The 22,761-nt window shown below is 38.5% G+C and overlaps 2 protein-coding genes across 2 annotated transcripts; both read left to right on the plus strand.

Moving 5' to 3' along the window:
* Positions 1-4,840: 4,840 nt before the first annotated feature.
* On the plus strand, positions 4,841-6,360 carry LOC306874511 (protein PET117 homolog, mitochondrial; the record flags this gene model as incomplete). Its single annotated transcript, XM_079424621.1, has 2 exons — positions 4,841-5,011; positions 6,208-6,360. The coding sequence occupies exons 1-2, from the start codon at positions 4,916-4,918 to the stop codon at positions 6,358-6,360; spliced, it is 249 nt and encodes an 82-aa protein (XP_079280747.1). The 5' UTR covers positions 4,841-4,915.
* LOC306874510 (cysteine-rich protein 2-binding protein-like) lies at positions 4,933-18,730 on the plus strand. The gene is made up of 11 exons (XM_079424620.1): positions 4,933-5,011; positions 9,563-9,829; positions 10,013-10,134; positions 10,355-10,476; positions 11,197-11,378; positions 12,902-13,321; positions 16,425-17,005; positions 17,085-17,218; positions 17,362-17,537; positions 17,617-17,807; positions 17,886-18,730. The coding sequence occupies exons 2-11, from the start codon at positions 9,571-9,573 to the stop codon at positions 18,057-18,059; spliced, it is 2,361 nt and encodes a 786-aa protein (XP_079280746.1). The 5' UTR covers positions 4,933-5,011; positions 9,563-9,570; the 3' UTR covers positions 18,060-18,730.
* Positions 18,731-22,761: the final 4,031 nt, after the last annotated feature.

Genomic DNA, 22,761 nt, shown 5'->3' on the forward strand with positions numbered 1-22,761 from the left:
AAATGCATTAATGAAATAGGCTACCTATGTTATGCTGCCCTCATAACAGTCATTTCAATTTTTAATTATTTGTAAAAATTTGTTTTTAAATGCTTCCAAATTTGCAGACTGGGGAATCCAAGTTTTAATACCAATGCCAGTAAATAAGCCAATACATAATCAATTTGTCTGTGCACCTAACCATGGTCATAAGTGATAAAAAGAATGTAAAAAGAAAACAATTTATCATGAGGGACTTGCCTTTGCATCCTGGCTCGTGCTCTGTCAAGTATAGTGGCATCCAGCTGCCTGTCTCTGGAGTTAATGGTTGGAGCTTGTTCTAGTCCATGTTTAGATACTGGGATATGATTTGGGTGTGGTTGTTAATGTAATGATTTCTGATATGCTGTCTCTCTAAATATTAAATGTGATGTTAGATAATCGAGGTCCTCTTGCATCACACTGTGAATCATCTTCATTTGGAAAAAAACATCTACATAATGAACCATTATACAGCGGGTGTGATCCTCTCTGGAGACAGAAAAGCAGTTAGGTGTCAGAGTTTACCGAAGGTAAGATTTATTTGTTTCTACAAAGGGTGAAGAGTTTGATAATGTACACTATGATGAAGCAAAACCAAAATTAATGTAAATGATAAATGTTAACAATGTCTTTTGTGTTTATCATATTCTTACCATAATTTTTGTGTAACAGGTTATCTTTAATGACTACAAGGCCATTGTGTCTTTTATTAACGTACAAAATAGGCACTGGAAGTTTCTGGTTAGTTTATATTTAACAATTTATATTTATGTACATTCACTTTTGTTTCTGTAGTTGTTAATATTTGTGGAATTATGCTATTTTTCTTGTGGTTACAGTACATCAATGCAACAGAAAGCAGAGTGTACTTAGTTGACCCATTACACAACTCTGCAGAGCAGGCAGAATCGGACCATGCTGCCAATAAATTCAAGTACTTATGCAATTTCAGCTATTAAACCTAATCATTTACATTGCATTACATCTATCTATGTATGCTATTAGTCAACAAAGGATTGTGGATGTAGACAGATGGAATTTAATTAGGCTATGGTCAAAACAGAAACACAAATAACAAAATCTTAATTTTAAAATCATCTGGGGATCAGTGCAAAGAAACTGATATGGTCAAAAAGTAGTGTTTTTCTAAAACCGTATACATTTTAGATTTTAGTAATTGGATATTAAATATAATATGCAAATTAACATTTTATTCTCACACAGTGAATACTTTCAATTGAGGACCATCCGCCACCGCAAGAGAGACTGGGCTGATGTTAAGTTCAGTGGAGCTGTCATGACACATCCAGTCCAGCAAGATGGAAGTAGTTGTGGTGTGATCGTCATCATGGTACAATAAGATTGTCAGAATGCAACTATTTCACTAAATATCAATGATCTGAATCAATTCAGCATTTGTATTTGAAGTCAGTTTTGTGCATATTGTGCATGGTATACGTATATTTGGACAAGAGCTATTTACATTGGATAATTGTTACCTACTAATATAAATAGTGTAAATCACATATGTTTTTAGATGGCAAAGGCTGTGATGGAGGCTTTTCCAAAACTGCCCAACATGGAATTTGGCACCACAAAAAAAGAAATGGCGCTGGAACGTAGAGCTTTGGCACTGACAATCCTTGAAGCATCAGGTGTGTGGCAGTTTTTCATATGCATTTTTACTGCCATATTTAAATACTCAATCTAAAAATTGCTTTTCCATTTCCATCAGTGTTTGATGCAGAGCAAAATTGCTCTATGTGTTCAGTAGCCAAACTATCAAGTCCAGGGCCTTCCATGACTGACTGGGCAAGTTGTTGTTTTTCATTTTGTTCATTTTGCACTTGTTGATTGATTGAAGGGTTTACATTTTGTGGCTTTAATAGAAAATGGACATCAGCCAGGAAACAAGGGTATTGAAAGACTGATAATGACATGCCACCATACATGCAATCCAAATGGAGTCATAAGTTATCTTGTTGTTTGTCTCTCTGCATCCACTCTTCACTATTTCAAACACAAACCTAATAGTGTACAGAGGTGATCGTGATGAGTTTTTAAACTGGGTATGCCATCTAATTTATTAGAAATGCATGACAAACACAATAAATAGCAGGCATCAATTTAGGGCTACTGCCAGAAATAGCCATTAAGTGGCAGTGTGTACCCTAATTCTCTCTCTCTGTCACACACATACACACACACACACACACACACACAAACATGCAAAAATACTAAGTTTTCCAATTTGATTAGTTTGCTCCGGCATCTTGCTAAATAACTTGTACATTCAACATCATTTGTCTACGTCAAAAAGGCTTTCAGTGTTTTCAGAGAATCTTTTAAGCAGTTGTTAAATTAATATTAAGAAGTAAAGAATGGCAGCCAACTGCTCTAAATAATAAATTAAAATCTGTGACCATGATAGTACAAATGTAACATTTGGTGAAACAATAGTAAGCAATTGTACTAAAGGTGTTGTATTTGTCCCTTTACAGATACAGTGCGACAGCTGTAGTCGGTGGTTTCATACTGAGTGCCTCCAGATGAACACACAACAACTAGAATTTGCAAAAAAAGCAGCCTGGGATTGCTGCTTGTGCGAAGCTTAACTTTTTTTCTTTCTCTTTCTTTCTCTCTCTCGCTCTCGCTCTCTTTTGTTAGCACAATTAAACTGCACACTTTTTGTCTGTTTTGTATTTGTTTTTTGGCTCTTAAAAATACATTTTGACAGATTCTGTAACACTCTCACAGTCATCTTGAAGAATCCATTGGAAATGTCACGTCAACTCTGAGGGAATTGTATTAATGCCATTAGAAAAAGCAGGAAATATAATCCTTATAATGTATTTTGACAGACTTTGTCTTTATTTTTCTCCCAAATTCTACAGTAAAACTCTGTGAAACTTGGCATGGACAGAGCCATGTTTATCCTGAAGAAGAATTTATAGAAAATGTCATGTCAACTCTGAGGGAATTGTATTAATGCCATTAGAAAAAGCAGGAAATATCACCCTTATAATGTATTTTGACAGATTTTGTCTTTATTCTTCTCCCAAAATGTGCAGTAAATCCTGGTGAAACTTGGCATGGACAGAGCCATGTTTATCCTGACGAAGGATTTATAGAAAATGTCATGTCAACTCTGAGGGAATTGTATTAATGCCATTAGAAAAAGCAGGAAATGTCACCCTTATAATGTATTTTGACAGACTTTGTCTTTATTTTTCTCCCAAATTCTACAGTAAAACTCTGTGAAACTTGGCATGGACAGAGCCATGTTTATTCTGAAGAAGAATTTATAGAAAATGTCATGTCAACTCTGAAGCAATTGTATTAATGCCATTAGAAAAAGCAGGAAATATAATCCTTATAATGTATTTTGACAGACTTTGTCTTTATTTTTCTCCCAAATTCTACAGTAAAACTCTGTGAAACTTGGCATGGACAGAGCCATGTTTATCCTGAAGAAGAATTTATAGAAAATGTCATGTCAACTCTGAGGGAATTGTATTAATGCCATTAGAAAAAGCAGGAAATATCACCCTTATAATGTATTTTGACAGATTTTGTCTTTATTCTTCTCCCAAAATGTGCAGTAAATCCTGGTGAAACTTGGCATGGACAGAGCCATGTTTATCCTGACGAAGGATTTATAGAAAATGTCATGTCAACTCTGAGGGAATTGTATTAATGCCATTAGAAAAAGCAGGAAATATCACCCTTATAATGTATTTTGACAGACTTTGTCTTTATTTTTCTCCCAAATTCTACAGTAAAACTCTGTGAAACTTGGCATGGACAACAACTCTGAGGGAATTGTATTAATGCCATTAGAAAAAGCAGGAAATGATCAATGTCTTAAATATTTTGACAGACTTTGTCTTTATTTTTCTCCCAAAATGTACAGTAAATCCTGGTGAAACTTGGCATGGACAGAGCCATGTTTATCCTGAAGAAGAATTTATAGAAAATGTCATGTCAACTCTGAGGAATTGTATTAATGCCATTAGAAAAAGCAGGAAATGATCAATGTCTTAAATATTTTGACAGACTTTGTCTTTATTTTTCTCCCAAAATGTACAGTAAATCCTGGTGAAACTTGGCATGGACAGAGCCATGTTTATCCTGACGAAGGATTTATAGAAAATGTCATGTCAACTCTGAGGGAATTGTATTAATGCCATTAGAAAAAGCAGGAAATGATCAATGTCCTGTATATTTTGACAGACTTTGTCTTTATTTTTCTCCCAAATTCTACAGTAAAACCCAGTGAAAGTTGACACAGACAGAGTCTTGGGTGTCCTGAAAAAGAATTCATTCCAATTTTATTGTTAACTCTGAAGGAATTTGAATAATGCCTGTCTAAATGTCAAGGAGTGCTATAATGCATTGTGACAGACTTTGCCATTCATTTTCTTCCAAATTCTACAGTAAAACCCAGTGAAAGTTTACACAGATAGAGACTTGGTCGTTCTGAAAAATAATTTATTGACATTTCCGTATTAACTCTGATGGAATTTGAATAATGCATGTAGAAAATAGTAGGAAATAATCAATGCTATAATGTATTTTAGCAGACTTTATTTTTACGGAAAACTCCACAGTATAATATATTTGAACATAATATAACTGTATATTTTATCTTTTGTGTTTTGGGGCACATTTAATTCATAACCGCTGAAATATAGGTCTTCGTCAGCTTTTTGGCCGCTTCATGTCTCCGTACCGTAATACTACAAACAGACGTGCAGCAGAATCCAGGTGGCGGCTGGCTTGACCGGGTATTCATGGATGGCGGCTCACTTGACCGCGGTCCATTCTGTTGTCAAAGTGCCCTAGCCATCTATCATCCTGCTGCACTAAAAATGTCCAGTAATGCTCAATAACTATGTCTAAGGCCTCTAAGGTTGTCCTGGGATTATCGATAGTGCTCACTATCAGCACCATTGCAGGCGTTCATATCAAGCAGAACTGGGACAGGCAGGTAAAAACACTCTTGCCACATGAGCACCATGCCATTATGAGGCACTATTATTCATGCATTAATTACTGTTTACCTGTAGTGTGCAGTATGCATGTTATCAAAACATGTGCTAGAGAACGTATGTATGTTTTTATCTAATGCATTAAGGCTCATCCTGCAAAACATACTAATGTTATTTTAATATATTAACGGTAGTTACTGTGTTATTTCGGCTGAAATGCTTTGCTCGGAGAAATACCTTTAACTAAACGATTATTTTAACTCTGGAAGTTTCTGTTGTTGCAGTTTATAAGTGTGTTCAAGCTATTGTTTTATAAAAAATGCTATGTTTTGGTGTGGAAACTTACTATGTTGATGAGCAGTGTAACGCGTTCCAAGTAACGTGAGTTACATAATCAAATTACTTTTTTAAAGTAACTAGTAAAACAACGAACTACGTTAGAATTTACAAGGAAATATCTGAGTTACTTTGTCCAATAAGTAAGGCCATGTTTCCCATGTCTTGACTGACAGCTCATGTGTTGCCATGTTGAGAGAAATCAGGAATAATTGCAGAGGCGTTGTGTGAACATGATGTTACTGTAGTGCTAGATTCAGTATTCCTCAAAATGAATAAAAACAGTCACATGCAAACTCTGAATATTATACAAACCTGCAATAATTAAATAAGACAAATATAATTAGTTTAATCCCATTATATTAACCAATGTTTTTGCAATTTACCTCTGATGATCCAACTTAACCTACTAAGCAAAAATGACACATTTGTGTTTCATTTTTGTTATTGCTCAATAGTGTTGAACTTTCTTCTCCTGTGTCATATTCCTCATGCAATTTGTTTGAGCAGCGTCCTCTACTGTACAGACATGAATTTTCCTTCAGACTGATGCGTATTCATTTCACTTTTGTTGTCAAAGGCCTTTTACATTTGTTTTTTTATTTGTATATCTTTTTTTATTAAAAACAAACGAGGTGCTGCCCAGATTAACTCAAAAGTAACATATTGCATTACTTTCCATAAAAAGTAACATAATTAGTTACTTTTTTAGGGAGTAACGCAATATCGCAATGCATTACTTTTAAAAGTAACTTTCCCCAACACTGAAGCTAGACGTTTGGTTATTACTTCAAATGTAACATCTGAGTAGTATAAAATGTGGAGTGTTTAGATGTCAACACATCTGTCACATTCGCAGAGGCTGCGGGACGGAGTTCTGCGGGATCTGGAGCGCGTGCAGCGAAAGCGCGAGAACCTGCGCGCACTCGAGGAGCAGATCCAGCTGACGAGAGAGCTTGTGAACGAGCGCAACAGACAACAGGCTGAAGCGGCGCGACCACACAGTTCATAAACCAATTAGTTAGACTGGTACAACAAATTATTATTATTTACAGCTAATTTACAGCTGTATAATGTTTACTCGGGTTTCTCTCACAACTGGTAGTTTTTTTCACCTATAAAAATTAACCATGGTTTCATCACAAATAAACAAACAACAAAAAAACATGGTTACAGTAGTTAAACCATGGTAGCCACAAATTAACCATGGTTTCGCTACACTAACCGAAGTTTAAAGGGGTCATATGATGCGATTTCAACTTTTCCTTTCTCTTTGGAGTGTTACAAGCTGTTCGTGCAAAGACTAAAGTCTGAAAACCAAAGAGATATTCTTTATCAAAGTTAAGACTGCCACGCCCCCCTAAAATGGCTCATTCAAACACGCCCCCAAGATGTGGAAATATTTGCATAATGCAGCCCAACTGTTCACGCAAAGAAAGAAGGGATGGTTTCAGTAACCGCAGTAGTGTTGATGAAGCCATGTCAGGGAGACGCTGTGTGTTTCACTGCCGCTTTCTTAGCCTTCAGAAAGTAGATGCATTTAAGAATCATTAAGATTGCTTACAACAGAACAGCAACGTATTTTATGGACGACCGTTTCGTGAACCTAGGTAAGGAGGTAATTCTGACTTTGCTATGACAATCTGGCGCTTCTGAATCAGCGACTGCATATTTTGTTATTTGTTTAAGTATTTACTATTGACTGTTCAAATGTGGAATTTTGCGCGTTGTGTGTGTGTGAGAGGGAGAAACGGTCATGCAATTGCGGCTTGTGTGCAAACACGTGAGCTTCATCACTGTGTCTGTCACGTGACTCTGTTCCCCTCTCGGGCTTGAACCGATGGTAAAACTAAGAACATTATATACTGTCTTTCTTTACTATAATTTTGAAAGCTGAAGCTGGAGGTTATGGAAAGGGGCGTTACATTTCCGACAAGGCTTGCTGTGTTCGGCCAATCACAATGCACTGTGCCATTTGGCCAATCATAGCAGACTGTGCTTGTCGGAAGGAGGGACTTTGTAGAAATCGAAGCGTTTGAGAGAGGCGGTGCATAGAGGACCTACAATAATGTACAGTATTTGAAAAATAATGTGTTTTTTGAACAATAAAACATGTCAACATATTCTGTTACACCAAATACACAAAATAATGATCTTTAAAAAAGCATCATATGACCCCTTTAACCATGGCATTTCTAGTAAAACTGTGGTTATAAAAATGGTAATCAATACGCCAAAAAAACATGGTTACTACACTTTTACTACAATAAAACCATGGTTCATTTTCGTAAGGGTGGTAATAGTTGCCACTGAAATACTGTGGTTAAACAAAACATAGTTTTAATAATTGCCATTTCAATATCATTCACCATGGCGAAATATGAATGCATCTTATTATATAAAGAAAAAGTTTTATTTCAGTTGACCCAGAATTTTATTTGCCCTGTCAAAAAATAATAAATAACTGTTATTGTTTTCATTGTTTGTAACCCATGAATTGTTGTATTCCAGTTAATAAGATCACCAAAATTTGAGATGCCTGTAAATCTTCACAGTTGTCTATTTCAATGTTCTTTATTCCTGCTAGCGCAACTAATAGAATGTTCAAACATTTTTCAAGACAAGTAAAAACTCAGTCATAAAATAAGAACAGACTAACAGATGAATGGCATATAGCACAAAAGAAGCCGAGATAAGATGCGAAAGAGAGCTCAGTTCAGTGTTCACGATCTGTCTGAGAGGCAGCTTTTTTTGTACAAACAAAAAAAAAAGTTGGTTTGTCAGAAATTGCATGCTGTCTGAGTAGATACTACATTTGAATTTTACCTTACTTTACAAGCGTTAAAAAAAGTATGTTCTATATGTGATCCTGGAGCACAAAACCAGTCACAAGTAGCACAGGTATATTTGTAGCAATAGCCAAAAATATATTGCATGGGTCAAAATTATCGATTTATTTTATTGATTTTTTTTAATGCCAAAAATCATTAGGATATTAACAAAGTCCCTTTCAAGGAAAGTCCGTTCACTCGGCTGCCATATTTGCAACGCCTCCAGGCAGCTCAAACAAGTCCAAGTCCTATCTAAATGAATGGGGGAATCCTGAAATCTCAAAAACTGCTCGCTGAACTCACGATTAAATGACATATTTCAAATCAGCAACAAAATCTGAAATGAACTGCCCCGTGAATGTTGTTTCTTATGCTGAAATAGCGTTTAAAAAGCTTCTTTTTCAGGCTGGCCAGCCAATGCGCATGCGTAGCTCCAATTTATGACTGCGCACGCGCATCGGCTGGTCCAGCCTCAGGTTTCTATGGGAACCGGAGATTATAACGGCCGCTGCAGTGACACAATGACTTTACCAATCAACGACTGGCTCTTTCATTTAGAAGGCGGGACTATCCCGCCATATTGCCCGTTGCAGTTTCTCCCTTTCATAAGTATAGGTGTGAACCATTTTTGTACTTCTATAGTCTTATATATCTGATATTAAGTAAAGATCATGTTCCATGAAGATATTTTGTAAATTTCCTACCGTAAATATATCAAAACCTAATTTTTGATTATAATATGTGTAGCTAAGGACTTAATTTGGACAACTTTAAAGGTGATTTTCTCAGTATTTCGATTTTTTTGCACCCTCCGATTCCAGATTTTCAAATAGTTGTATCTCGGCCAAATATCTGTCCTATCATAACAAACCATACATCAATGGAAAGCTTATTTATTCAGATTTCAGAATTGACCATTATGACTGGTTTTGTGGTCCAGGGTCACATATCGTATGAACTGAATATGGGTAGTATGAAAGAAATTCAGATGTACTACATCTGCCATGTTGTCACAGTCACATGACCTACCAACCTCAGTTGCCTTGATTCACTGCCATCCATAAATCCTCTCCAGTGGCCTCATGGGACATTACATCGAATGTGCACTTCAAAATTGTGACAGAAATATTTTAAATATCTGAGTATTTTTTGCTTACTGTTTTTCAAATACGATGAATCCAGACTTACTTTTTGCTTACTGTAGAGAAGCATTCGACTCCAGCACAGCATGTCTCAGGCTGTGCAAAAATACTGAATTCAGTTCTCTTTCGCATCTTACTCTGTGGTTGAATGATTTAAATTGGCAAGAGCGTCCTGAGAGTCATTCACACTGGCCCCAGTTCTTGTTGTCCCTGGATCTAATAACTTCCTCTTATCTTTTAGATTGAAAAATGGACAGTGGGGACCAGAGAGGACTCGTGGCACAGGATGAGGAGACCATGTGCACGTCAGCCTCTGAGGGTCTGGAGGAGGGCGAGGTGGAGGGAGAAACTCTCCTCATTGTGGAATCAGAGGACCAGGCGTCCGTGGATCTGTCTCATGACCAGAGCGGAGACTCTCTGAACAGCGACGTCGGGGAGGACGGAGAGGGAAGCTGGAATGAGGACATGTCGTTCTACTGCGACAAGTGCCACAAGTGGATCCCAGCTGGTGAGAAGACCAATGGCTTCTCACCATGGGGACGGCACCATGGGGACGGCACGTCTGATACACCTACATGTGTCCAGATTAAAATGTGATGTCTAACTTGTGATGAATTTGTTCACTCAATAAAGACTGGTCTGAAAAAGTACTCAGAGCACTCTTTCTTTTCTTTCTCCTTGTATGGTTCAGCCCAGCTACGTGGAGAGCAGCCAAGCTATTTGAAAGGAGACAACTTTTTCAAGTTCACCTGCTCAGACTGCGCCGAAGACGGGAAGGAGAGTTTTGAGAGGATGAGGCTGACCTGGCAGCAGGTATTTAATTTGGAACAGTGAAAATAAATGAAACCATATTTAGCTAGCTAGACAAAGCTGTCTAAAATAAAATTTCAGCTTCTGTCTTTGAAGAAAATCTGCTTTACAAACAGCATTACAAAACTGAAAAAAATAAAGAGTCATGACACGTGATTTAATTCTGTTTTCTGCCAAAAAACTAAACAAAAAGTCTCTAAATGGTTTTTTTTTATGCTTACAGGTGGTGATGTTGGCCATGTATAACCTGTCTTTAGAGGGCACCGGACGACAAGGTTACTTCAGATGGAAGGAAGATATATGTGCATTTATTAGTCGGCACTGGATCTTCCTGCTTGGTTCTAGGTGAGACTGAGTATCAAAATTGTATCACAAACCTTATATTTTGTTTTAGAATCACTATAAAGTCATTATAAAAGACATAAGTATCGGAGTGTCTATTTACACCAAGTGCAAATACTCTGCCTTGTTGGCAGAGGCTATTTACACCAACTCTGACCACCAACGTGTGATTGGGATAGTCAACACAACAAAAGACAGATGTCGTAGATGGTAAAGCGTGTACCGCAGTCTTCTTGACACGGGTTCGAACCCGCCTTTTGCTAAACTTTTTTTTTCTTCCCTTTCAAATTTCATATCACAACGGAAAGGCATTTATTTTCAATAAAAATGAAGGAAATAGTTGAAAATAAAGTGTTTGCTAGGGTTAGGGTAGGTGTAGGGAGGGTTTATTGTCCAAATAAGGTGGCATCCATTTAATAACTTGAATTAAAATTATAATTTACACTCTATTATTATTGCATACTGTTTTATAATGTACAACAATACTGAGCTGCAGATAATTGCCACTATTTGCATTAAGTAGTATAGCATATCGCAAAAAAATACTGCTATTTTAACAAAGTGTAAACAGAATCCATTGGTATTTGTAAATAGCATCCATCGCTAAGAAAATGTGCTATTTTCACATAGTGTAAATAGCATCTATCGCAATTTACACTTAGTGCAAATAGCCGCTGCCAATAAGTATGCTAATAAGTATGTATTATGAATATACCCTCTCAGGAAGAAGACGTCCACATGGTGGAGCACTGTGGCAGGGTGTTTGTCTGTCGGCAGCCCAACGTTTTTCCGTTCAGGAGCACAGGAGTTTGGAGAACCTGGCTGGTGGAAGCTAGTCCAGAATCGGCCACCTACTCTACGGCCTGAGGGGGAGAAAAGCTCTGCGGCTTCACTTAGAGCCAAAGGTATTATTATTGTACATTAGAATGAATGCTCCCTAGGTTTGGCATGTTTTGAATAGTGGTCAACTAATATAGGATATATTTAAAAAATTATGTTGAAGTCGCAACGAAACAAGTATCAACAGATCATTTTTCCGTATTGTGACAAACATCCAGGCGAATGCACTATTTAAAAGAAAAACTGTAGGGGAATTGGTTCTATTCATCAGTTGTTGATTGGATGGAGGCAGATCTGAATACAAGCTTGCAGTTTTTTGTAAGAAAGGGACAGGGTTTAAGCAGACTATATTATTGGAGGTCTGTTGTTTTGCCGGGCATGTTGATTACAAATCACAAGGTTAAAAATGTCAAAAATCATGGATGAAACATTCACAATAACATAGAAAGGGAGAATTTAAATTTCATGCGGACTGTAAATGTAAAGCTGCAAAATATATTAGTACCTTACTGGTATCGTACCTGAAATTAATATTAATTATTAATTTATTAATGTAATTTGTAGCAGATCTTAAAATAAAATAAAAACTGTAGTGTTTAAATCCTGTGATAATTAAAAATTTATTTAGATGAAATAGAAGTATAGTAGGATTCACCTTATTTTTAAGCCATTTTCTGTGAATGTGCAAGATTTTTCTTTCATTAGCTGTTATAGGTAAATAACTAGAAGTATAACAAAGTGCAGTAAAACCATTGGTAAAACCATTTGCGCTACAAACCAGTGTGTTTATGATTAGGATAATACATAAAAATTATATGATATCGAATAACAATTTGCAATATTATTCTTATATACTTAAAATGTTAGCGGATGAAACCAGAAGCCTCATACATTTACACAAGTTAAAAATGGCCCCGTCCGCTTGTACATTAAAAATAAGGTGAATAGATGCCATTGGTTAAAGGTGATAACATAAAAATATTTATTGGCTCATTGGTTTCAGTGATTTAATATGTGACCCTGGACTACAAAAACTAGTCATAAGTAGCACAGGTATATTTGTAGCAATAGCCAACAATACATTGTATGGGTCAAAATTATAAATCTTTATTTTATGCCAAAAATCATTAGAATATTAAGTAAAGATCATGTTCCATGAAGATAGTTTGTAAATTTCCTACTGTAAATATACCAAAACTTAATTTTTGATTAGTAATATGCATGGCTAAGAACTTCATTGGACAACTTTAAAGGCAATTTTCTCAATATATATATATATATATATATATATATATATATATATATATATATATATATATATATATTTTTTTTTTTTTTTTTTTTTTTTAAACCCTCAGATTCCAGATTTCAAATAGTTGTATCTCGACCAAATATTGTCCAATCCTAACAAACCAATCATCAATGGGAAGCTTATTTACTCAGCTTATTTACTCAATCTCAATTTTAAAAAATTACCCTTATGACAGGTTTTATGGTCCATGGTCACATATAAATTTTGTACTGCAGTATTTTTCCTTCATTTTAAATTTAAATATAAAATTTTTGATTCTTCACGTTGTTTATCTAGCTGTGTCAAAGCCGTCTCTGGACCCCATAATCACCGTAGAGGGTTTGAGGAAGCGTGGAAGTCGGAACCCAGTGGAGAACGCCATGCAGCTGAAAGAAAAGCGTTCTCGAACACAGGAAGCTAAAGAGATCCGGCGTGCGCAGAAGGAGGCGGCTGGGTTTCTAGACCGCAATGCCTCATCCACACCTGTCAAACTGGGCAATCGTGTGCGACGGTCAGAGCCGTATCTGGAGAAGGGTGAAGTCGTTGACTTTTCCTCTCTCAGCTCCTCTGACAGAACCCCGCTCACCTCTCCCTCCCCCTCCCCTTCGCCTGACTTCTCCGCCCCTGGAACGCCCGCCTCACACTCTGCTACGCCCAGTCTGCTGTCAGAGGCCGATCTCATCCCAGATGTCATGCCCCCTCAGGCTCTTTTCCACGGTGAGATGCTGCACTTGGTAACTGACCAAACACCTACTAATGGTCACTTTTCTAGGCAATCAGACTTAGACTTTCCACCTGACATATGCTAAAATGTGTGAAAAGATGCTGTAGATTTACCCTGAGGGTCTGTATGTATACATCAGGGGTCAGTTGCTTAAAGTTACTGTCAAGACTGTCTTAAGAACTAGTTTGGCCAACTAGCAGTTATCCAAGAGGTAATCAGTCTTACTTTTTCGATTCAAGGGCCAATCTACTTTTTTGTAACTGACTTACATATGACTTACTACTAGTCTTGAAGAAAACAAATTAGATGATGAACTTTTAAGACTAGTCTAAGCAGTTTATGCAACCAGCCCCAGATGGCAATAACATGGCAACATTCTAAGAACCACCCAGAACACCCTAGCGACCAAATAGCTACATCCGTACAAACTACCTAGAACACCCTGGCAATTTTCTAACATTCATAAATGGACAAAATGTGTTCTGTGAATTCAAATTTGCTCTGATTAAAAGCGACTGCTTTAACGAACACCCATAACACTCAAGTTACATTATTAAATGACCATCCAATACACCCTAACAAACACACAAAACACCCTAGAAAACACATAGCAACATCTTAACAACCACCCAGAACCACTTTGGCATTATTCTAACAACCATGTGGAACACTCAGGCAACCGCATTACAACATACTAATAACCACACAGAACACTCTAGAAACACCCTTGTAACCACCCATAGTTCTCTAGCAACATTTTAACAACCATGCAAAACATCCTGGCAGCCACATAGCAACATCCCATTGATGACCACCCAGAACACCCTAGTGACCAAATAGCTACATCCGTACAAACTACTCAGAACATCCTGGTAAGATTCTAACATCCAAAAACTGACAAAATGTGTACCGTGAATTCAAAGTTGCTCTGATTAAAAGCGATTGCCAAATGCATAAACATGAATTTAATTAACCACACAAAACACCCTGGCAACCATATAGCCACTTCCTAACAACTATGCAAAACACCCTGGCAACATTTTAACAACCACGCAAAACACCTGAGCAACCACATTAGAAGAACATTCAGTACATGACCAGTCAGTACATCCTAACCACACAAAACACCCTGGCAACCACATAGCAAAATCTTGTTGTTGACCAACCAGAACGCTGTAACAGTCACACAGCAGCATACTAACAAACACCCAGAACACCCTGGCAATATTCTAATAACCATGTAGAACATTTGAGCAACCACAAAGTTACATTATTTAATGACTATCCAGAACACCCTAGAAAACACATAGCAACATCTTTACAACTACCTAGAACACCTTGGCAACATTCTAACAACCATGCGGAAAACTCGGACAGCTGCATAACAACATCCTAACAACCATGTTAAACACCATGCCAGCACAAAGTAACGTCCTATTGATGACCTCCCAGAGCACCCTGGCTACCCAAGCAAACAAACAGCAAAATCCTTACAACCACTCAGAACACCCTGGCAACATGCTAATAACCATGCGGAACATTTCATCAGTCACAAAGCTACATCATTAAACGACCATCACCATTAAACACCCTAACAACCACACAAAACACCCTGGCAACCACATAGGAACATCCTATTGATGACCATCCAGAACACCCTAGCAACCACCTAGAAACATCCCAAGAACCACCCAGAGCAACCCAGAAATGCCCTTGTAACCACCCCATAATTCCCAAGTAAAGCCCTAGCACCCGACCAGAATACCTTTAGGGGCTTTCGCACTGGCAGAACCTTTTCATATTTCCTAGAACTAATTGCGGAATTAGTTCACACCACAGGAACTAGGAATAGTTTTAGTTCTAGGAACTCTATTTGGGGGAACTAAATTAGCTCCTACTTCAGAGTAGGGTCCAAAACAGTTCTATAGAAACTATCAGTGACGTAAGTGTACGCTGATTGGCCAAACACATGTGAAACACCGGATACCCGACATTATCACAAAACGGTGATAACAGCATTTAGCATCCTGTTGTCTGCAGCATTGTGTTCTTTTCTCAGCCTCGATGATATGCAACACTGAAAGTAGTCATAGGAGATAGTCACATCATAGTCACATTTTCTTGCACTTTCAATCTCGTAAATTGTGTGTTTACATTCAATCTCCGTCATCATGAAACCTACGACACACAACAAAAACCGCTCCGATCACAGCATCCTCCATTCACCGGTTGTTGATGTTTGTAATTGCCGAGCATAAAGACATTGCTGTTGGACACTTAAGAGTTTCTGCTGTTGCAACCAGGAAAATGGCCCGAGGGGACTTAAAACTTAACTAATGCCATTTTCCACTGCGTCAGCACGGTACAGCTCAGTTCGGCTCAGTTTGCGTTTCCACTGTAGTTTAGTACTGCTTTAGAGTGGGCGGGATTATTCATGTGTCATTATAGTTGCACCGCCTCTACTGCCATGACTGCTGAAAAACTTTATAATTCCACATCACTCCATCACAATCTTGCTGGATCTGCTCCTCGGCTATCAACGAGAGGACAGTCCGTACTTCCTCAACAGACAACGAAACAGCCATTTTTTGGTTGTTAAAAGAAAGGTGCAGTCATTCAAAACAGTACCGTTCATTCCTTCGCTGTCTGTGCTGATTCAAATCTAGCGGGTCTGTTGTGTCTCGTGCCGCAAGTTCAATGATGCAGGCAGTGACGATTTTCTCAGACCAATCAGTGATCAGCAGAGTTTACACGTCACGTTTTGGTAACGGTACGATTCGCTTCGAACTTCGGCAGAGTTGGTAATAAAAAAGTACCAGGTACTGTACCCAGTGGAAAATCCCTCAAAAGTGAGCCGTACTGAACCGTACTGTGCCGTACCATGCAGTAGAAAAGCACCATGAGTTCTAGAGCTAACTAGAACTACGTGGTGCAAAAGCCCCTTTTGTTACACCTAGTAACGCCCTACCAACCACTCCTATTTTTATAGCTTTATATATTGATAGTTTATTCATATTTGCTAATGAACAGAAAACTGTTAGGCTTTTGTCACAGCATCTTGTTTATTGACTTATACATTGTGTTACTTTCCATCAGACGATGAAGAATTGGATGCCGAGGGCGTTATTGACCCCGGAATGGAGTATATTCCCCCTCCCAGCATGCCTTTGGCTACCGGCACCATCATGGTCAGGAAAAAGATACGTCCAGCAGAGCTAATCAAACAAGAACTGGAGAGTGAAGACGAAGAGCGGGGTAGAGATGGTGAGGAAGACGAGGGCCAGGATGAAGGCTTGTTGCCGGCGGGACGGGGGTGTGGGATTGAGCGTAGGAAGGTTCTCCAAGATAAGGGCGAGGGCTGCGTATCTTTGCCCGTCCCGCGCTACACGTTCATTAGCCTTTACGAGGAGCGTTTGCTGCTCCACAAGCTGGAGGCATGTCCGCAAGCGCTGGCCGTCACGCCACAGGCCAAAAGACTCCATCGCAAGCTACTCGTGCGACAGGCGAAAAGAGAGCGAGGGCTCCCCCTGCTAGATGTGGATCAGGCCGTGAGCGCAACGCTCAGTCTAGTGGGGGGGGTGTATGGGGCACAAGGGGGTTTGGCCAGCAACAGGACGAGCAGAGAGGAGAAATACAGAACCACCAGCCAGGACCTTCGAATACTTGATCGCTTCCAAGTAAGCCAGAAGAAAACATGTAGCTACAGTATGTATTGTAAAACTGAGAAACTAATTAAAGTCCTGTTTTGTTCCTCAGTCAACAGTGGCTGTAAGGAAAGGGTTTTATCAGCATACAGTGCCATTCTGGCACAGGCTGATGGGTTCTGATGCCTGCATGGATCAGACCATAAAGAGTCCCTACACATCAAGAGTGCTCAAGCCATACATCAGGTACACATTCTGAACATTTACGCCAACTTTATTTCTTACTATTACAAGCTGTTGGGATTTGATGCATGCATTTTTTTTTGCTCTTTTGAAATCCCAAGGTGAGCCATCTGTATGTTTATGATAATGTGTATTATTGTGTGTAGGAGAGACTATGAGAGTCGGCCGCTGAAGCTGCGTTTGCTCTCAGAGATCCGTGCGTATCCTCACAGGAAGGACCCAAATTGGGTTGCTGAACCTGATGCACCTATAGACTACTGCTATGTGCGGCCCAATCACATCCCTTCTGTCAACTCCATGTGCCAAGACATCTTCTGGCCTGGTAATCATCTTTTTATCCTGTCAAACTGATTTTGGGTGAAGCTAAGTCCGATGGAGTAATAGGTTCTTCTGTTTATCAGGTATCGACCTATCAGAGTGCCTCCAGTACCCAGACTTCAGCGTGGTGGTGCTTTACAAGAAAGTTGTCATCGGTTTTGGCTTCATGGTGCCGGATGTGAAATACAATGAGGCCTACATCTCCTTCCTGCTGGTGCATCCTGAATGGAGGCGAGCTGGTATCGCCACATTCATGATTTACCATCTCATTCAGGTGAGTCAAAATTAAATCAACCATGTTGAGTTAACAAGCTTCAGTTGATACAGGAATCTTCCTTTTTTCTCTCTGTAGACCTGCATGGGAAAGGATGTGACTCTACATGTATCGGCGAGCAACCCTGCCATGCTGCTCTACCAGAAGTTCGGCTTCAAGACAGAGGAGTACATTTTGGACTTTTATGATAAATACTACCCGGTGGACAGCAAAGAGTGTAGACACGCATTCTTCCTGCGCTTACGCCGCTGAGGAGCCTACACTCTGGGTTTTGTACATTGTGTAACTTTGTTGTCATGTGACTCGGATGCCAGTCAGGGAGTGTTTGTTAGTGTTATGACAGTCATATTTGTTGCGTTATTAACCATTTCAGGTTTAGTGTGATTTATGTGATTTATTTTATATTTGGTTCAATGTTTAAACCAAAGCGAAGAATTTGTTTCTCTGTATACCTACACCAGCATAACTCTCTTCCTTCTGCACCATAAACACAGCTAAATTAGTTTTTCGTAGTCTAAAAACGTATTTTTACCACTTTTTGGTTTTGTTTTGTATTCACACAGTTGCGCAGATAAAAATGTTGCCACCTGTTAATTAAATATCAAAATGTTTAATAATGTGTTCTTTTTTTATTTATTTTTCTTTGCCAAAAGTGCATTCAGTGGTTTGGTACTAATTAAAAAAAAAATTACACATTAAAGACATATTCATAATTATAGCAATATGAATAAAGATAGAAGTGCTGTTTGGTCACGCAAAGAGCACAACAAACAGAACACAACTATTATCATGCTTTAAGAGCAGCAACAACAGTAGACTCTGTGCCTGTACATCCAAAGAAGCAGAAATGGTCTTAAGTTGTGCTGTCAAATGATTAATCGCTATTAATCCCATCGAAAATAAAAGTTTTTGTTTACATAATATATGTGTGTGTGTACTACTGTGTATATTTATTATGTATAAATAAATGCACACACATACAGCCATATATTTATATCTATATATAAAATGTATATTATAAATATATTTAATATATAAACTTAAAATATTTTTCTTAAATGTATACATGCTTGTGGGTTTATTTATATATACATAATAAATAGACAGTACACACACATACAGTGGTGTGAAAAAGTGCTTGCCCCCTAAACCTAATAACTGGTTGGGCCACCCTTAGCAGCAACAACAGCAATCAAGCGTTTGCGATAACTTGCAATGAGTCTGTTACAGCGCTGTGGAGGAATTTTGGCCCACTCATCTTGGCAGAATTGTTGTAATTCAGCCACATTGGAGGGTTTTCAAGCATGAACCGCCTTTTTTAAGGTCATGCCACAGCATCTCAATAGGATTCAGGTCAGGACTTTGACTAGGCCACTCCAAAGTCTTCATTTTGTTTTTCTTCAGCCATTCAGAGGTGGATTTGTTGGTGTGTTTTGGATCATTGTCCTGCTGCAAAACCCAAGTTCGCTTCAGCTTGAGGTCATACAGATGGCTGGACATTGTCCTTCAGGATTTTTTGGTAGACAGCTGAATTCATGGTTCCATTTATCACAGCAAGTCTTCCAGGTCCTGAAGCAGCAAAACAGCCCCAGACCATCATACTACCACCACCATATTTTACTTTTGGTATGATGTTCTTTTTCTGAAATGCTGTGTTAATTTTACACCAGATGTAATGGGACACACACCTTTCAAAAAGTGCAACTTTTGTCTCGTCAGTCCACAGAGTATTTTCCCAAAAGTCTTGGGGATTATCAAGATGTTTTCTGGGAAAACTGAGACGAGCCTTTATGTTCTTTTTGCTCAGCAGAGGTTTTCGTCTTGGAACTCTGCCATGCAGGCCACTTTTGCCCAGTCTCTTTCTTATGGTGGAGTCATGAACACTGACCTTAACTGAGGCAAGCGAGGCCTGCAGTTCTTTAGATGTTGTTGTGGGGTCTTTTGTGACCTCTTGGATGAGTCGTCGCTGCGCTCTTGGGGTAATTTTGGTTGGTCGGCCGGCCACTCCTGGGAAGGTTCACCACTGTTCCATGTTTTCTCCATTTGTGGATAATGGCTCTCACTGTGGTTCTTTCCCTTCATAAAAAAAAACCCTTCATTTAAAAACTGTATGTTGTGTTTACTTGTGTTATCTTTGATTAATATTTAAATTTGTTTGATGATCTGAAACATTAAAGTGTGACAAACATGCAAAAAAAAAAAAAAAAATCAGGAAGGGGGCCAACACTTTTTCACACCACTGTATATCATGTAAACAAAAACTTTTATTTTCGATGCGATTAATCGTGATTAATCGTTTGACAGCACTAGTCTGAAGATAGAAAGACCGACAGACAAAACGTGTGTAAACATCATATTGGAAAGATTTGATGACGGAGAAAATCCTGAGTAGTGATTCCCAAGCTGCTTTTTTTCTTGGACAGGTAAGGGAATTAATTATTGCCTGTACCACTCTCTAAAACTCACTGTTATTAGTATAATTGACATAAAACTCAAAGTTGTTCAGAAAACATTTGCGGACAAAATCCATTAATTTCAAAAGGAATCGATTTTGTGTGAAAAATTTTGGTTTATATCTCAATTCTCAGTTAATATAAGGCACTGTCTTACAATTCAGTTTTTTTTAAAAAATTGCAAGAAAACAAGTCAGAATTGTGAGATAAAACGTTGCAATTTCTTTTCTTTTTTTTTCCTGTGGTGGCAAGCTTCCATAATGCATTTTAAATGTACAGTGCCCTCCATAAGTATTGGAACAGTAAAGACAAAATTGCTCTGTTGGCTGTGGAGTCAAGAAATTTACAAATATGATTAAAAGATGAATATGAGACAAAACTACAGAATGTCACATTTTATTATTGTGTGATTCAACACATATATGTTTTACCAAATAAAAAGAACAGCACTTTTAGAGTTCATCCCACTCATTGATGTGAGCATAAGTATTGGGACAGTTGAACATAAGGCAGATATAAAAGATTAAAAGCTATTATTTAGTTGCAGATCCCTTGCGCACAATCACAGCAGTGAGTCTGTGACCCATAGACATCAGCAGACTCTTGGTCACATCCTTTGAAATACTTCTCCCAGCCTTTAATGCAGCCAATTCCTATTGTTGCTTGTTTTGGGGAGTTTCTGCCTTTACTCTCCTCTTCGGCTGGTGCAATTCATGTTCATTTGGATTTAAATCTGGAGATTGACTTGGGCAATCTAAGACTTTACATTCCTTTGTCCTTATAAATTCCTTGACTGAACTGGCAGGGTGTTTTGGGTCATTGTCCTGATGCAATATGAAGCACTTCCCAATGAATCTGGTGGCATTTTCTTGAATATTGGTAGGCAAGATGGTTTTGTACCCTTCCAAATTCATTCTGTTACGGTCATCATACATTAAGTCATCAGTAAAGTTGAGAGGGCCTGTTCCAGAGGCAGCCATGCATGCCCATGCCATGACACCACCTCCACCATGCTTTACAGATGAGGCTGTTTGCTTGGGATCATTTGCAGTTCCCTTTTTTTCTCCACATTTTTGCTTTCCCATCACTTAGATAAAGGTTCATCTTTGTCTCATCGGTCCATAAACACAGTTCCAAAACTCTTCTGGCTCACCTTTGTGCTTTTTTGCAAACTCTAATCTTGCCTTTCTATTTTTGGTGCTGGTCAGAGGTTTGCATCTTGCTGTGTAGCATCTGTAATTCTGTGTCAAAGTCTCCTGAGGACAGTAGATTGTCAGAGCATCACCCCAGCTTTCTGGAAGTTGCTGGTGATTTTACAGACACGTCTTTTAGGGTTCATTTTCACAGCTTTTATGATTTGTCTGTCATCAACTACTGTTGTTTTCTCAGCCGATCAGGTCGTTGTTGGTTGCTGGTGTCGCTGGTGGTTTCCAAACTCTTGATTTCTCCATGCCCTTTGTTTTTGCTATAGCTCTAATTGACTTCCTCTTTTCTTTTAGCATCCAAATTGCTTGCTTTTCTCTCAAAGTCAGCTCCCTCGTCTTCATCCTGGTTTGTGTGTGTCATCATCGAATGCAAGATTCAGAATGCAGAAGTAATGGATATAACTGATACGACACATTCCCTGCTTTTAATATCTGAAGAATTAATGCAACAGGACGCAGCTGATCACTTAGAAAGACCTGCAACTGTTCCAGTACTTATGCTCACATCAGATAGAGGGATGAAACTCTAAAAGTGCTGAACTTCTTAGCTGGTAAAACATCTATGTGTTGAATCACCCAATAATAAAATGTGACATTCTGTAGTTTTGTCTCATATTCATCTTTTAATTATATTTGTAAATGTTTTGACTCCACAGCCAACAGAGCAATTGTCTTTACTGTTCCAATACTTTTGGAGGGCACTGTGTTCAAGTAAATACAAATTACATAATTTCTTGTACACAGTAACAACATGGAAATCACGCTTTTACCCAGTTAACTCACTTTAATAACAATATTTTCGCTTGAATATGTCAGTTAAGATTTGGTTTTGTTAAGATGTGGATTGTCTCAAGAGAACGTATCCAGTCCAGATGGGCTCCTGGCCTTGGTGTGGCGCCGTAGCAGATCCTGTCCCATGCGAGCGGCCATCAGAGAGACCACAGAACTGCTCCCGGCGTCCACGGCAATATCATACGCGTCTGTCCATGATTGTTCTGCTTTCTGATACTTGCATTACACCTGCACAAGAACGAGATATTTTTTAAAACATGCCTTTGCAACTTTATCACCATTAAAGTTTGTGAAACACCCTATAGGAGTATCTCAACGCTCCTCAGACCTTCGTTTCAGCTGAAAAAAAAAGCATTATGATCAAATTAATGAAGATTAATAGGTTTCAAGATGTGCTAAAATCAAAACAATGTTTATATGCATGAACTTTCTTCTCGTCCTCCAGCACAGTAGGTAGCGCTGTGAACCTTTTGGTTGGCGCCAGTTTGTGTTGCCACGTCCGTT

Source organism: Barbus barbus, assembly GCF_936440315.1.
Source record: "Barbus barbus genome assembly, chromosome: 9".
Taxonomy (NCBI): Eukaryota; Metazoa; Chordata; class Actinopteri; order Cypriniformes; family Cyprinidae; genus Barbus; species Barbus barbus.

Coding starts and splice junctions, on each gene's coding strand:
- LOC306874510 (XM_079424620.1), top strand. CDS start 9,571: ATGGACAGTGGGGACCAGAGAGGACTCGTGGCACAGGATGAGGAGACC. Junction 11,379..12,901: donor GGCTTCACTTAGAGCCAAAG/GTATTATTATTG, acceptor TTGTTTATCTAG/CTGTGTCAAAGCCGTCTCTG. Junction 17,808..17,885: donor TGATTTACCATCTCATTCAG/GTGAGTCAAAAT, acceptor TTCTCTCTGTAG/ACCTGCATGGGAAAGGATGT.